Below are 15,857 nucleotides of genomic sequence, written 5' to 3' on the forward strand. Positions count from 1 at the left end.
CTTAAAAAAATTGGTTCCAGGTTCTCCTTCATAAAATTTTCAGAATACATTTTTAAACACATGTACACAGGAAGAAATCCTTGTAAAGCAAGTAACAGGAAGACATGAGTGGAAGCAGACATGTCGCCGTTAGGCCAAGAATGCGCAGAAAGCAAGATAACATCTGTCTCCACTTATCTAATTTGCAACTTTCTCATGGCCAGGTCCAGACTGTATCACACAGAGTGCCTCGAAGACATGGGCTCACTTGATGGCTAAATCCTCAGGAAAACCAGTTCAAGCTTCTGATTCTAATTTGCTAACTCAGAGGGTGACAGGATGAGCTAGCCTTTCTCTCTCTCTCTAGAAGGAAGGCCAACCAGCTATGAGGCAGCCCCGAAGAACACACTTACTCTGTGTGCATGTACTCCCTTCCCAGCCTTCTTTGCAGACACAGGTGAACGAATCCCCGCTCACCACACAGGTGCCCCCATTCTCGCAGGGGTTGGGCAGGCAGCTACTGTTTTTGGCTGCAATGCGGGAAAAGTCTCATTAGGGGTCAGGATACTAGATTAATACCAGCAGAAGAAGAAAAAAAAAAACACCGCACATTCCTATTTGGCTGAATGACACCAACACTACTTATCTGAACAGACTAGATAAAAGATTAATGATTTTTTCTGCGGAAGCAGCAGCTGGTCATTGCAAGGAGAATCCAATTCATATACTTTTAATAACAGGGTTAGGGTTATATAATGCGATACAACCAATACAAGTTTTAGCCATCAACCCAGCACCTAAAAAACAGTTTTTCCCACCTGCAGGCAGTATGTATATATATGTATGTTGTTATATAGTGTACCTATATTGCAGGTAGCTCCTTCCCATCCCAGTGAGCACATGCATTTGAAGGTGTCTCCTTCGTCGTAACACGTTCCTCCGTTGTTGCACGTCGCCTCGTCGCACTGGCTCTCACCTGGAAGAAATGACCTACAGTCAGCCCCGTCTCCTCGCGCCCGCGCCGGCGGACAAGACGACAGAGGCCACGGAGGAGGACGGGCGCTTACGGGAGTGGCAGGTTTTTCCTTTCCACCCATTCTTGCACTCGCAGTAGAAATCGTTCACCAAGTCCCGACAGGTCCCTCCATTGTGGCAAGGGTTTGTCCTGCAGTCGTTAATGTCTACAAGCGAAACGTGGGGGGGGGGGAACAAATATGTGAAGGTGCTTTGAATTATTTCCAGGAAAACACAAAAAAAAAGGTGGAGGTTTGTGGCATGTTGCTAAGGTCATTGCCGACTGCCGTGGAGCGTTTCAATCGAAACGGCGTCCTTTTCAGAAGCAAAGGACACACAGTATCCTCCTAAGGACTTTAAAACCCACGGTGAAAGATTTATGTACATCTGGATTACATATTTCAAATGGGATAAAAACTCACTGGTCTCACAGTGGACGCCTTCCCAGCCATCGCTGCAGATGCACTGATAGATGCTCACTTTATCGATGCATGTCCCTCCATTTCTGCAGGGGTTGCTCTCACAGTCGTTGATATCTGCAAGAGATGGGGATGTGTTTAGATGCCTGCCTTAGATTGACAAGAGAGCCACTGCAGTAGATGAGTGCACTTCTTTGGCCCCAATAGGTATCCGAGTTTAAATTTGTGGCTTGTACGTGATCTAAAAGAAGTAAAGGAAGAAAAAAACACCTCCTCAACTCCGTAAAAGCAGAAGTAAAGCTCACTAGAAAATCTACATCCCATTAATTCATTACACAATCTCAACAATACACTGTAGTATGTGTCATTTTCTGTACAAAACTCTTGTATGGGTTTCATGGATAAGCAAAACTGTAATTCCTGTGTTCAACCTGTCATTTTCAGTACTGCCTTTAACGGTGACTGATAATCAACTCTCACCACCACCTCCTCCTCCTTCAACCCCACAAAAGTCAAATGCACTTCAGATCGTCACCAAAACCACAGAAAAAACTGCAAGTGGAAAGGCAGACTTCTTGGCGCAGTCAGAACCCATTAGCCAACTTTCACACTGACAGGCTTGGGAAGTTATTAATCTCAAGGCTGACACAAGCTCCCCTGCGTGAAAAACAAGCTGCACCGGCTCATCCCAGATTTACCAGCTGCTCACCAGGTCTCTTCAGCGAAGAAATCAAACCCTGCGTGTTGTGTACTAAACTGGGTGGTGTTCCAGTCAGGGACTGAGAGATTAGAAAAAGATTAAATCGAGGCCAAGGCAATACCAAAGTGCCCTACTCAAGGTAAGATATCCATAACCCACAGCACACTTGAAGGTTCTGAAGCTGAAGGGCGCAAGATATCACATTGTGTGAAGCCCAACCTGAACATCCATGCCACTGCCTTGTGGGGTGTGGAAAAAACAGAATCAAGGCAGACAAATGAAGGGCATTTCTTACTCTCATGGCAGTAGGTTCCTGTGAAGCCTTCCTTGCACTCGCAGGTAAATTTGCCTCCAGCTTGACTCTTGCATCTCCCATGGGGCCCACAAACATTGGAGGAGATGTAGCGCACACCTTCAGGGGTGCTGTTTGAGGCGACCGCAACCGTGCAGCTATCAATCACTACCAATCACAATCCGGAAAAGAAAAACACAGCGTTAGGTGGCAAGTCCATGAAGTTTAAAACATACACATCCATATCCGTACTGAGAAAGGTCTTCTCTAGGTTCAGTAAAATATAAAAAAATCAATTTGCTTGGCAAATCTAGATAGAACAAGGGTCCATAAGAAATTATTTAATTTTAGAAATTGCTGTTTAATGCCAAAATGAACTGCAGTTCTCTTTTCATAAATAATAATAATAAATAAGATTTTATTTACGATCGTTTTTCAAGCACTGAAAACTTTTGTAAGTATTAACCATCAACCTCAGCCAAGTTCTGAGCAGTGCAGTCGTTATCTAGCTCTGTGGTTGGTCTGACCTCTAGTCTGTCGCTCACACAACACAGAAAAGGAAGCCCACCATGCCATTATAAGGAAGAACACACACAGAGCTGTTAAGCATTCGCAAGATTTTGAGGATTTTGACGAAACAAAAAAAAAAATCTTTTGGTACTGAAGGTATTGCTCAAGAGGGGGCTGACAGAGACTGGCACTGCAGCTTAAAAAGTGAAATCGTAGATGAACCCTTTCTCTAGTAACAAGCCCCGTGAGGGATGTTATAAATTAGCGTAACAGCGAGACAGTCCATTACTCAGATTCACACAATGGCACGCATTGGAATGGGCAGGACCTCCTGTTCAGATATTATCTTACAGTAAATTTTAAAAAAAGTTAAAGTTTGGGACTTTGCAGAACCACAGAGAAGTATAGATACCTTCACAGGGTGTCGTACGACAGTGGTCTTTTAAATGCGAACAGTTCTTTCCCTCATAGTCTTCAGGGCATTTACAGAAGTAGTCAGTGGCGAGGTTGTAGCACTGCGCTCCATTCTGACACGGGTTTGGTTCACAGTAATCAATATCCAGCTAGGAAAAACAAAAAAGGGTGTTAAAGTTTGCAAACATTATACAGTGCTATTACAAACACAGAACTGGAGCATTATGCTTTTTAGCCAGGAACAATTAGAGAGGAGTAAACAGCCATTCCCCCCAAAAAATACTGTTGTTTTGCAGTCATCATGCAAGGAACAGAGCATAAATTCATTTTTTTTTTCCTGGGCAGCATTTCAGCATAATAACAGAAATGCAAACCTCTCTAGTTTGGAAAATTTGTGGAACAACAGGGGTTTATGATGTGCGATTTTTACGAAAAGGAAAAAAAACAGGGAAGCGTTCAGCGATATCTAGGGCACGAATGCCCCCACTGCCTACCTGACAGAGGTTGCCTGAGTAACCGGCAAGACACAGGCACTGGAATCCATTCACTTCATCCTGGCAGCGGCCGCCATTCAGGCAGGGACTGCTTGCGCATTCATTGATGTCCCTCTCACAGTGCTCGCCTGCATAGCCGGCTGGACAGACACAACGATAACCATTAACCAAATCCTGAAAGAGAAAACAAAAATGGGGTGGGGGGGGGGGGGAGGGGGAGGTTAAGGATTATAAAGAACAAAAATAACAGTTCCAAAATAATTAAGAAAGATTTTCCTGGCAAGGCCGCGGGACACGAATGTTTATGGTAATTTAATCTACCGCAGCAAAGCTACGTTCGCCCCCCACTCACGCGTGCGGGCACCCACATACATATCCCGGCTCTCCTTTCCATACTTTCAGGGAACGCCACTACGACTTCATTATGTTCAGAGTGTTTCCAAAGGTAACAAGAGATGCTGTTTCCATGCCTTAACGGTTTCTATTTTTAGACAGGCAGCAAATGGACCAGGCCAAGAAAACAAAAACAGCACCTACCTTGCAGGTGCCTCCGTTCTGACACTGCCCCTTGCAGTCGTTCACGTCTGCAACCAGAAACAATTCATTTCAGCGGGAAGCAGGCAATACATTTTTCAGCGATGTACACAAGGATTTGAAGGGACTCCCGAGGTCCAGCGAGATAAACTTTTAGACAGATTTCCTGCTTGCTTTCTTTTCAGATAAGCTTATTATAAAGGGTGGGAAACTTGAGCAATTCTTGCGACGCTGGTTACAGAAACTTCACATGATTGTTTCGGCCACGTTATCAGAGCCTAGCTGCACAGCGGACTAATGATTCTGATAAAATTGTATATTTTCATTCTAGACTGACCACTCCCTTTCGGAAAACATCAACTCCTTGGCTCAGCGCTTTAGTTAGACATTAACCTGTGCCACAGCAATAGCAGCGACGGCACCGTGTGTCCCCAAGAGCTGGGAAGACTTACTGATGTCACAGTTTTGTCCAGTCCACCCTGGGATACACTCGCAGAAGTATCCACCAATCAGGTTGCGACAGCTGTTGGCATTTACACAAGGCTGGCCGTCACATTCATTGGCATCTTAAAAAAAAAACAGGAAAATGGGGATGCTTCAGATCGAGAGAAAATGAGAAAAAATGTTTCAATTAAAGCTAAAACTTTAGCCTTATTCTTTTCTACCCAAGGTTCTTTGACGATAACAAGCTGGAAATGCTGAGGGGGAGGAAGAATTAAGCAATAAAAGCCGTGGTTCTGGGATTGAGTGGAAGGTGGGCGGGGGTGCACATCTTAAATTTGAACTCAGCTGGTTTCTCGAGTGAGAAGCAGTTTATGTTAATATTAAAACAAACAAAAACATTTTAGTCCAGAGGGAAAGGGAAGGGAGGGGGGTGGATGGGGATTACCGGATTAAAGTGTGAAAGGAATCAGTCAAGCTTCTCCAACAAGCTCTGTGACTCGGGTGCCCTATCCGCGGTCATTCAGATTAAAAAGGCAACTGCAAGAATGCGGACAACTCATTCCTCATGAGATCGGAGATTTGGGAGTCCAGCTGTACACTCCTTGTTCTGGAGGAGTGAATGCGAAGGGGTCCTATCTTTCCCACAGGATCCCCAAGTGGAATATGTTCCTTAAATTCCACAGCAACACGTGTTTGTTTGTACGGCCTGAGCCGACTGGCTGTGCGTGATGTTTCCGAACAGTTCCGCTGTGGCACTCCATTTGTTAGTAATTACGCTACATCGTAGTAAAAGGTTTAAACAAATGAAATCGTATAGGTATTTATGTCATGGGCAAAACCACAAAGGGTAAACAGAGACCATTTTAAAAATAAACCGGAAAAAAAACGAAGAGCTTACCAATCAAGCATGTTTTTCCTGTCCACTGTGGTGGGCAACTGCACTTAAATCCATTAACCAGGTCTTGGCAGGTACCACCATGATTGCACGGATTAGTGGCACAGTCATCGACATCTGAAGGGGGGAGGGGGAAAGGTTTAAAACTCTGCCAAAGCTTAAAAAAAATACAAGCAGTTGAACATGAAGGCTGCATGTTTTTATTATCAAACAAAAGCCTTACTAGTCATGCAGGATGGTCCACTCCATCCAGGAGCACACTGGCACTCGAACCCGGAGCTCGTCTCAACACAACTTCCTCCGTTGAAGCAGGGATCGGACAGGCAAGCACGCTCCGCTAAAAGAGAGGAAAAAGAAAAGGCTCGCTTTGAGGCCCTGGCCTGTCTTTTTCTCCCCCACTTCCAACGCCACGCTCAGCTCAGAGCACAAGGCTACAGCCGCGGCCTGTTCAGATCAGCCTCCGGCCCCACCTCCCGTTACCAGGGAAGAGCCAAGCGCTTATCCCATCGCCTTCTCATCAGCCGTCCGCAAGTTCACACAGGCAGGAAATTGTCTTTCATGCTAAGATGACCTTGCCAATGCGCCATGACTTACTTTACACTTGCCTGAGGGTTGGGAGGATTCGTCTTTGGGAAGGGGTAAAAAAAAAATCTCATTACTCTCCTCGGCTACAATGGGAGCTCTTAACAAAAAGCAATTCATTTATTAATAATTTAGGTAACTGGAAGTTTTTGTATGAGGGACAGGGATTGCGGGGCAGGTGTCCCTGCTAGTGTGAAAGATATGACCCCTGGAGAAACTTTAAACCCACAAGCAACCCTGCGCAGTGGTTCACTGACAAAGGGCCTTAATACTCCTGAGAGTATTACTCCTCAAAGCTCCCAGTGCAGTAAGGGCAGCTCCACTCTGATTTCAGGCTTGAGTGTCTCTCCAGCAATAAAACCGTCAGCGCCACAGGATTTTTGTTTTCATAAGAATACAATCATTGCAGTCCAAAAAATTGTATGCCTCAATATGGGCAAATTCTAAGTCTTAAGAGCACATTCATTACATGAAATTGGCATGTTGATATAAATGAACAACAATAACAAGAAATGTATCCTAAGAGCAAACAAAATGAATCTGAAACGGAACAGGTGCAAGTCACCATTGGTCTTGGTGTCCATGACTTAGATCTAGTTACAATTCCTGTTCAGATTTTTTTTATGATCATAATGAGGTAACTCTCCTTCCTCAACAAATTCAAATGGATCCCTCCACTCCCTCAGTGCCTGCGACAAATGGGACCTTGGTTGCTGGTCTTAAATGTCCATGGATTCGTTCATGGGGCTCAAAAGAAACTCTGGCCAGACCACTGCTTTTATCCAGCACTGTCTGCTTATGCAACAGGTACTGTATGTCAAGAGCTGCAATCAAGACCCTAGCAAATACTCAGATCAGTGAGATTATAAATATGTGGCCATGTTTAGTTAGACGTTACAAAACATTCCCTCAAAAGTGCTTCTATCTTTAACAGTTTTTGGTGATCTGAAGAGACGTACCCCTTTCACAGTTGACTCCCGAGTACCCCTCAGGACAGGAACACTGGTATTTGTCTGGCCCAGTATTGCTGCACGTTCCTCCGTTCAAACAAGGCTGGTGCGTCCCACAGTAGTTCAGATCTGAGAAATAAATGAAAACAGGTCATTTTTAAAACTTACTTTCACTCTATGTATATGGTAAAAAAAAAAAGATTGCCTACTTTCAAATACGTTTAATAAAAATCCAAATCTGGGCAAAAGAGAATCAACGAGGATTAATACCTTTGTCACAGAGCTGACCACCCCAGTTGGTTTCACAAAGGCACTGCCAAGGTTCGATGCAAGTGCCATGAACGCATCCTGGGTGCGGAATGCACTTATCGCATATATCTCCCTGCCAGCCGTACAGACATCTGCAATGAAAAAAAGTTTGGCATGGCTTTGACACTTGGACATGCACCACACATTTCATGCATCTTCCTGCCTTCCGATCTTTTTTTCAAAATGAAGCTTCATACAGCTCGATTTTCTAAAAGAACATTAAAACACCTTTGTCAAAGGTCCCAGATCGATCTTTTGACAAAAGACTGCCTGTGTTCACAAAAGGGATGGAAGTGCACCAAAAATATACATATTCTTCTGAACTTCAATGAGTACCGGCTCTCCGGTTAGTCACGATAGCTCCCCCCAGAAGACAAAAAAAAGACTGGTCAACCTGATGAAAAGTTTGCAAGGTGGCTCTTGATGAAGCAAAAAAAAAACGATAAATCAATACTGTTGTGAATAAGCAGCGGCAAATACATTCCACAGCTTCTTTTGGAACAAAAGGCCTATTCGCATAAACTGCAGAAGAACTAAGCCTGACAAATAAAAGTTCCATAGAAGTTAACTATTTTGGAGATTTGTCAAATCTAAACAAACTTTTGTATTCTTCATGTACTGTACACAAAATGCTTCAGTTTAAAGTTAAGGCTGAAAAAACAACATTTAGAATTCTTCCAGAAATGGTCTCATCTGTATTTGCATGTGGTCTCGCCGTTTTTAATGTGTCACCATGCAGGCTTAAGAGCAACCTCAATGTGTCCCATAAGACATCCAAAATATGCACAATTTGCAAACATTAAGAAACTATTCAGAACTGCATTTTTATCACGCAAGTTATGGTCAGCCTAATATTATAATATTTATTAATGCTTCTCATATTTCATTAGCTTTAAGTACTCCAAGATATGTGATTTTTTTGTACACATCATCTCCCCCACCACCCTTTATAGTCCAACCACTGATGATATTGATCCCCCAAAAATACCTCATAAGCAAGAACATCTTGATCACTGATCACTCTTTTTTACTGGCCTATAATTCTCATTTCCACACTGAGGTGAAGCGGAAATGAGAAAACCTAACTTAGCCAGGGATTTACTTCTATTACAGAAACCATTTTAAAAGTATAGTAACCCTTGTTAGGAGAATTTTGACTTCAATACTTTCCGGTCAGTACTTAATATAAACCTTCTGCTGAAAACACTGGGCAATAAATGCTCCAATAAAGCCAGGGAGGAATATGAACAGGCTCTTTCAAATCAGCCTCTACTTGTTTTCTATAACATCATAAAACAATCCTCAATGCATGAAACTAGAAGTGTTCTCAGTATTCTAAAATTCCCTGCATTAAAGGTTTTGCTAAAATATTTCCGACAGCTATAAATATTAAATCCTTTGGTATATTTGGATAAGAGCCAAATATAAAAATACAAAAGGTCCAGCACTATCCACGGACCTTAATTATGGTCATTCGTACAATAAAGTCACAACACATCTTCCATAAAAGCTTCCTTCAACCTTATTTTTCTTTTCCTGAATGTCCGACCAAGTTCCCAGTTAAACAAACTGCAAGAAATTACGCACGGTTTCAGAAAGAAAACAACCTTAAAATAAGACATCAATCCAGAACAGCAATCCCGTACAAGCCAGTCCAGTTATTCAATAACATCACAAGTGTGTTTTCTCATGAGAAATTTAACTGCTGCACTTTGGTGATGAATCATATGCAATTCTGGTCTTGTCGGCAGAAACTGGCTTTGAAAGGGGCCAACAAGCTTTTTGGCACTTTGGCCAATGATGAAATGCTGCGTCATGTGAGCCTTGAAAGCATGTTGCTTCTCTCTGCGATAAACACTGTGCAGTTAAGCTCAATACAAAGACGCTCGTGCATGACACAACTGTATAGTTTACTTCATATATGCTCCAAACATTGATGATGGTCACTAAATATGTAGTGGCTATGTGTTGTGGTTCCTGTTACTGTTACTCCTTCTTCAGGAAGCCATGTACGTGCAGTGTGGGAAAGCTGCATCTTAAGTAAATAAACGCACTAGAGCTTGTCTGAACAGCAAGTATTAGGTGTGCACCTAAAAAACTGCTAACAAAGCCAGTTGTTCTGAGCATGAGGTAGCTACACCTACAAGGATTGTTTATACTAACTGCAGAGGTAAAAATTAGTGTTACAGGACTCCAGTGATAATCTCAGCATTGTGCTAATTAACTACTTAAGGAAGCACTTAAGAACACTCTGGTACATTAACACTTAATAAAGTAAAATTTTAAAGTGACTGGTTTAGGGGAAAATATACTCAAATTTCAAACTTCTGACTCTGTTTTGCTCCCCTTTCTGTGGAGCCAGCTCTCGAGAGAAACATACCAGAAACCATTTTCTGAGCAGTAATCCCGAGCTCCACGATGCTAATTGTTAAATTGCTTGGGGTATATGACAGAGCTCTGGTTTCCATTGTTTCATGGCCAGAATGGAAACAACATCAAAGCACGACAGAAAAACTCTGAATTCATCAGTGTCTACTGACAAGATTCCATCCCCACTATTAACCTCTCAGCACTCAAAGCCTGGCTAACAAAAGCAAAGGAACCGAGAGATCTCACTAATCCCGTTTTGAAAAATGTTTGAGTCCTGCCCCTGGACTGAATGTGAAGGGAAAGGTGGTGTGTGATGGGGGCGGGACAGGACGGGGGGGGGTTATAATAATATGGACTTTACATTCAGAGCTCTACATGTCTGGGCATCACAACTGGGTAAGAGAATTACTCCTAGATCAAGGGCAAAGACAGGCTTGGAAAATGACTTGCAATGTTTAATGATTAAAGAAAAGTGCTTGGAGAACGGTCAATTATAACAGACCATTACTCACTTGCTTACTAGGAAATAGCCAGCAGCAGGAAAAAAAACCCCTCTCAATGTTGAAATGAATGAACATGCGTCTATCTCCTGTTAATCCCTGGACACCCCCATTAAAATCTGTTCATTATCCGTCGGGTTAGGAGCTGTTTACCTGCACTGTCCGGGTAACTTACAGGAGCCATGCTCACTGCTGCAGCCCTGACGGCAGATCGCTGGAAACGAAGAGAGACAAACACAGCGAGAGTCAGCATGCTGTCATTTCCCCACATCTCCTAACTCGTGGGAATGTTTTAATCTCTAACCAGCACAGTAATCCTACAAAATCCAAGATTGATCTGAGCTCTGCTATCATTCTGGTGGAAACTAACTGGGGTAGGTGGTGCCTTGCGACAGCAAATCCACCAATTCATCTTCTAACAATAGACCTCCGCACTATAAATAGGCAACGGGCATGAAATATGCTGGTCTAAGACCCAGTGTCAAAAGGGAAGTAGTTAAAATACCCTGGGTGCTTTAAAAACTTTGACATCATTCCTTTTTGTGCCAGGCCTGTTCATTTAATACTGTGCTTTTAATTTATATTTCAAAATCACTGCACCACTTCAGTGCTTCACTTTTTTTCTACCATGCAGAGCGAAACCAAAAAAAACGCTGGTCGCAGCTCCAGGAAACCGGGGCGATGCTTTCAGCAGGCATGACATCGCTGTACCTTTGCTGCAATCGGGTCCTGACCATCCTTCCAGGCAGGTCTTGTTGCCGTTGTGATCGCAAGTGTAGTGCCCAAAGAATTCATCCCTCGGCCGGCAAAACTTATTGCAGCCGAAGCCGTAGTAGTGCTCGTCGCAGGTGACGCGGATCTGGTACTCGAACTGGGCCGCGGCCCCGTTGTGTTTCAGCGTTTGCCACTGACGGTTGGGGTTGATCATGCCAGAGTGCACAGCCTTTTCGATCAGCTCTCCCCCAGGGTCTGGAACAAAAAAAAGAATGAGCCACTGGATGTTCGAAAGAGGAATCTTTCCCGTGTGCACAGCTTGTGTACGAAGACATAAACATTTTGAAAACTGGAATCAGAGTAAGGAAATAGAAGAAAAAAAAACAGATTCTTACTAAAGGCTGTAAGAAGGCTTCAGCTCATTAAACATTCAGGTTGCATCAAAGAATGCTGTTTACAGTTGCTAGTATTACCATTTTCAAAGGCTAAGCTTTTCAACTGCTAAATTCAAGACTGGACCACAATGACCAAAAATTACAGAGCAGCAACACCAGGCCACTCTTTTCACTGCCAGATTACTGCAGGATTCTAGCAGTTTGCAAGTTTTTTTTTACACACCAGTGAGCACCAAGATGTCAATTGCCTGCAGCTTCTGAGGAAAAAATGTCAAAACACTGTTGCTTACTCTTCACCAATAAATACATGTCTGCTGTTCCACACCAAAGAATAACAGATCCACATATAAAAACTCCAAAAACCAGGAGGTGAGCTAAGTGGGGTGAACAGCTCCAAAACAGGTCCTTCTAAAGGCTAATCAATGACTGGGATCTAAGCAAATCTATCAAATGCCATTAGATCCTCACTGTATCTTCCTTAGTTGTTCTTTAAATGGGTTTTTGACAGTTTTCTGCCTGGTCCGCTTTGTATGCAGGACAAAATACAGCAGAAGAGAAGCTATTTATAACTTCCTTAAAAGGAGAAAGTTTAAATTATGAACCAAATTGATATTTCACTTTAGTCTAGAATCCTGTACACATCTGTGGTATTTCACTGAAGGGCTGCAACCTGCGACTGAAGCGAACTAGCGCTTTCTTCTTACCCTCTGCCAGAAGCACTTGACTGTAGGGTGAAGATGTATCATAAAACATCCAAAATATCCCAGCCCCTCTAGTAAAAGAATGAATCTGTGAGCAAACTGTTATACTTTATATTAAACTGCCCTGAAACATTGAGAAATGTTGGACCTTCATTTGATATCTGGCTAGCACTCGGGAGGAATCTTTCAAATAAACTTGTCTATATAATAATATCTAAAACTTTGGTATTTATATGAGGACTTTAATTGAATTTTAATTTTCCCAGAATGTGCCATAACAGACAAAGTTCCTGCTAATCATTTGGTGTTTTTAACATCACCATCTATGCGAACATCCCGCAAGTCAAATCCTAAGACTGCGATTAGAAAGGTTTTCATTAAATTCCAACATTTCAACACACTACCTCATTAAAATAAGAGTCAATATTGTATTGGCTAGTCATTATACAGTATCTGTCAAATATTGACTAGCGAAGTCAATATTTGACAGAGCTACATAAAAGGCATTTATCTGTGCTAATCTTTCAAGACACCTTGTATATTTAAAAAAACACTCTTGCAAGAACTTCAGCCTTATTAAATCTGTTCCTATTCTCGGGCTTTATCTTTGCCTGCATCTAAAGTATAGTGTGATCATAAAGCACTAAACCTCTAAGCCCAAGCTGCAACACTCCTGAACTGTGCTCCTCCCCAGCAACTCAGCTCCTAGCTTTTCACATGTAGGGCTTAATGGCTCTTCAAGAGAGGTAAAATACAAAAAAACACTCTACGCAAACACACACATCAGTTTCACACTAATTCGATAATTTTCCCTTTAAACAATTACCGTTTTTTTTAACCATCGGCTTTTAGAATGGATCAAATCATTATATTACACCATAAAAGGCCCAGGGAACCTGAGAAGGAGATCTTAAACAGGCCACAAACAGCCGCAGAAGGAAAAAAAAAAGCTGCATTTCCCTTTAGCGCCTCTGTTTAAAAAACGGCCTCAGCTTTTGAAACACTTGGTGGAGTCAATAATTTGGGAGCGCATGTAACGCAGCACGCTGGACGTTAAACCGAAAGGCAACAGGGCTCAAGGCCGGACACAGTATACAGCTGTGCCCAGGGGTTGTTGCAGAGGCTGTATAATTGCATGGCCCTGGCCAGCACCTGCCATTATTCATCAACCGTATAAAAACATTTTTTAGAATCATGCGAGACGCACACCCCTCCTCCCCTCTCTCGTGCTCTCTCTCTCTCTCTCCCCCCTTTCGGGCCCATCTGTCAACACGCTCTCTTTAACATAGCCAAGAGGCAGAACTAGGGCAAGACAGGAAAAGGAGGACTTCCATCCTGGCCCGGACCAGAAACTGCTTGGGGGTTAATGTGCGTTCCCAGGCCGCGGCCCATTTCTGCTGGGCTGCAGAAAAATGCAACTGATCCTGGAAAGATTCACTTCAGAGAACCTGTAGGGAGCGTGGTATCGGTGCCCCCCCTCCATCACAACACACTTTCTTTCAGGAAAGAGCTCTTCCCAGGAACCCATTCACCGGTGAAACAAAAAAAATAGAATTCCAAATAACCCAGAAGTTAATTTTCGGCATAAAAAAGGGACTTACTGTTATTAGTAGTGTCATTATTGAAGTCCAAGGCTTCCACTATCAGTGTGTAGGATCTCTGAAGAAAGAGAAAAAGGGGCAGGTCAACAGCTGAGTGACTGGAAGAGATAAAGTCCACCACACTGTATGTACAGTCATTTTCTATGGAAGAACAAGGCAGACATCAGGGTCCAAAATAAATCTCTTCAGATTCCAGCAGAAAGCGGTCTGCTTTTATAACATTTTATTGCGTCAATACTGCACTATTGGAGTCAATCTCCATATAGATTAAACCACAAGGTGCGATACATGTAACACTTCCACCTCTCGGGAAGATAAGGGAGTGAAGGTTCCCACATTCGAAAACGTGAATACTAAGGCATGCCTTGGATTTTAATTTGAAGCTTATTTTGAGGCAACTTAATGTCTTTTTCCCCTGTTGTAAAGACAAATCTGAAAATGGGGTAAGAAAAAAAAATCTTTATTACCTGGACTTTATAAGCAAATAAAGACCTTGGAAACTATTTCCTGTGGAAAAAAAGGCACTGCAGATGTATTCTGAGGGCACAGATTATAGTTTAGCTGCTTGTGATCCTCTTGTCTCTCAAGTCCCCTTATCCAGGCAGACTAAACAGACATCTCACTTATTTCAACTCCCTTAAATGCCTGCTTATACTTCTCAGGTACCTAATCCGGAAATAACACACACCAAAATATAAACACATATCCGTACAGATGCCGAGCTCTATTCTGAGAAGAAGTGGAACTGCGGCTATTTCACTTCACCTAGCGTTCGCTATTTTCTTTTATTGCTGTTCCATTTCAAAACAAAGTACCGCTGCTTGGCTTGGAAACTAATAAAACAGGAGTTTAGTTTCCCCCTCTCACACACATGAATGCAAAGAAATGCCTGAAGAAGGCTGCACAGAAGTGGTCTGTGAGGACACCTTGGAAGGGCCATCTCAGGAGGGTCTCTTTATTTCAGCACCTCTTTGAAACGCTGGGTCTATCTTAAGGCTGTCATTGCTCTCACAAGTATCAGGTAACAGACAAAAGAACTCTGTCAAATCTGCCCTAGAGAAGAGGAGGTCTCTGTAAGACTGGGACTCTTCAGCATGGAGGACCCACTTGCACACCTACTTGTCACATTCACACAACATGCTGGTCTCACAAAGGGCTCAAAGGAATTCCAAAAATAATAAGGAAGACTCCACTGCTCTCTGCTCCCCATTCCAACTTGGAAGGCTGCCAGCTGTTCCTGCAGCCCGTATTTTCCCTCCTTACTAAATCTAAACAAACAGAAGCTACCTATAGCAAGTTTCATCATCTTGCCTCCACATCGGTGTCCCTCTTCATGCGGCATGTAGGCACAGAGGATCTTTTTTTTCCTCCTTCACCGAGCTCGTAGTTCTGCTAAATCAAGACCACGCAGTTACCTAGTCTTGCTGCTGTTTCAGTGAGGGTCACAAACGAGGGTACTAGTGTTCCCATCAAGGGGTGCAGTGCTAAATGTTTGGTTTAAATCCCTTGTCTGTTTTGCACATTTTCGGCAGGAAAGCTTAACTTTTATTTATCGGTAATGCTGCTGAGCTTATTACATACTAAATACCACAAAATATGGTATAAGGTTGACAACATCTACCCTCTTTTGAAACGAAGCCTAAGTACAAGTTTCACATTCTGTTGATTGGATCTATGGTTTCACTTACTGATAGCTGTGGGAAAATACTTCAAAAGATAAAGTAAGCGTGGACAAGCCTGGACACGTTTCTAGTGTCTACTGTCAAGGGGACACCAGTAAGTTAGCTGGAAGATAGATCAGGAACAAGACTATTGGAAAAAGGCCTTTCCCCTGAGTATTGATCTTGAATAAAATAATTAATTATACCTTTAACACACTAGCAAGGAATCTGCTTTCTAAATCGATCACACAGTTCAAATCTAAAACTGCGGTCAGTGGAAAAAAAAAGTAGTTAACACTGCCTGACACGCTACTCTGTTAGTAGAGGAGAGAAACAGACAAGTGTTCAAGTTTCCCCCCCCCAATCAATCTCACTTCAT

General features: G+C 42.8%; 1 protein-coding gene across 1 annotated transcript in view; it reads right to left on the minus strand.

Moving 5' to 3' along the window:
* The window catches only part of jag1b (jagged canonical Notch ligand 1b), a 30,475-nt gene that overhangs the window by 7,596 nt on the left and 7,022 nt on the right, over window positions 1–15,857 (minus strand). Inside the window, exons 3-18 of the mRNA XM_015363176.2 lie at window positions 13,818–13,875; window positions 11,118–11,375; window positions 10,560–10,620; window positions 7,498–7,628; window positions 7,237–7,356; window positions 5,919–6,032; window positions 5,699–5,812; window positions 4,809–4,922; window positions 4,360–4,406; window positions 3,823–3,996; window positions 3,327–3,477; window positions 2,408–2,572; window positions 1,416–1,529; window positions 1,047–1,160; window positions 842–955; window positions 393–509 (exon numbers count right to left, since the gene is read on the minus strand). Coding sequence (XP_015218662.1) covers window positions 393–509; window positions 842–955; window positions 1,047–1,160; window positions 1,416–1,529; window positions 2,408–2,572; window positions 3,327–3,477; window positions 3,823–3,996; window positions 4,360–4,406; window positions 4,809–4,922; window positions 5,699–5,812; window positions 5,919–6,032; window positions 7,237–7,356; window positions 7,498–7,628; window positions 10,560–10,620; window positions 11,118–11,375; window positions 13,818–13,875 — 1,966 coding nt within the window. The remainder of the gene's footprint in view (window positions 1–392; window positions 510–841; window positions 956–1,046; window positions 1,161–1,415; window positions 1,530–2,407; window positions 2,573–3,326; window positions 3,478–3,822; window positions 3,997–4,359; window positions 4,407–4,808; window positions 4,923–5,698; window positions 5,813–5,918; window positions 6,033–7,236; window positions 7,357–7,497; window positions 7,629–10,559; window positions 10,621–11,117; window positions 11,376–13,817; window positions 13,876–15,857) is intronic.

The sequence above is a fragment of the Lepisosteus oculatus genome, chromosome 17 (assembly GCF_040954835.1).
Source record: "Lepisosteus oculatus isolate fLepOcu1 chromosome 17, fLepOcu1.hap2, whole genome shotgun sequence".
Lineage (NCBI taxonomy): Eukaryota > Metazoa > Chordata > Actinopteri > Semionotiformes > Lepisosteidae > Lepisosteus > Lepisosteus oculatus.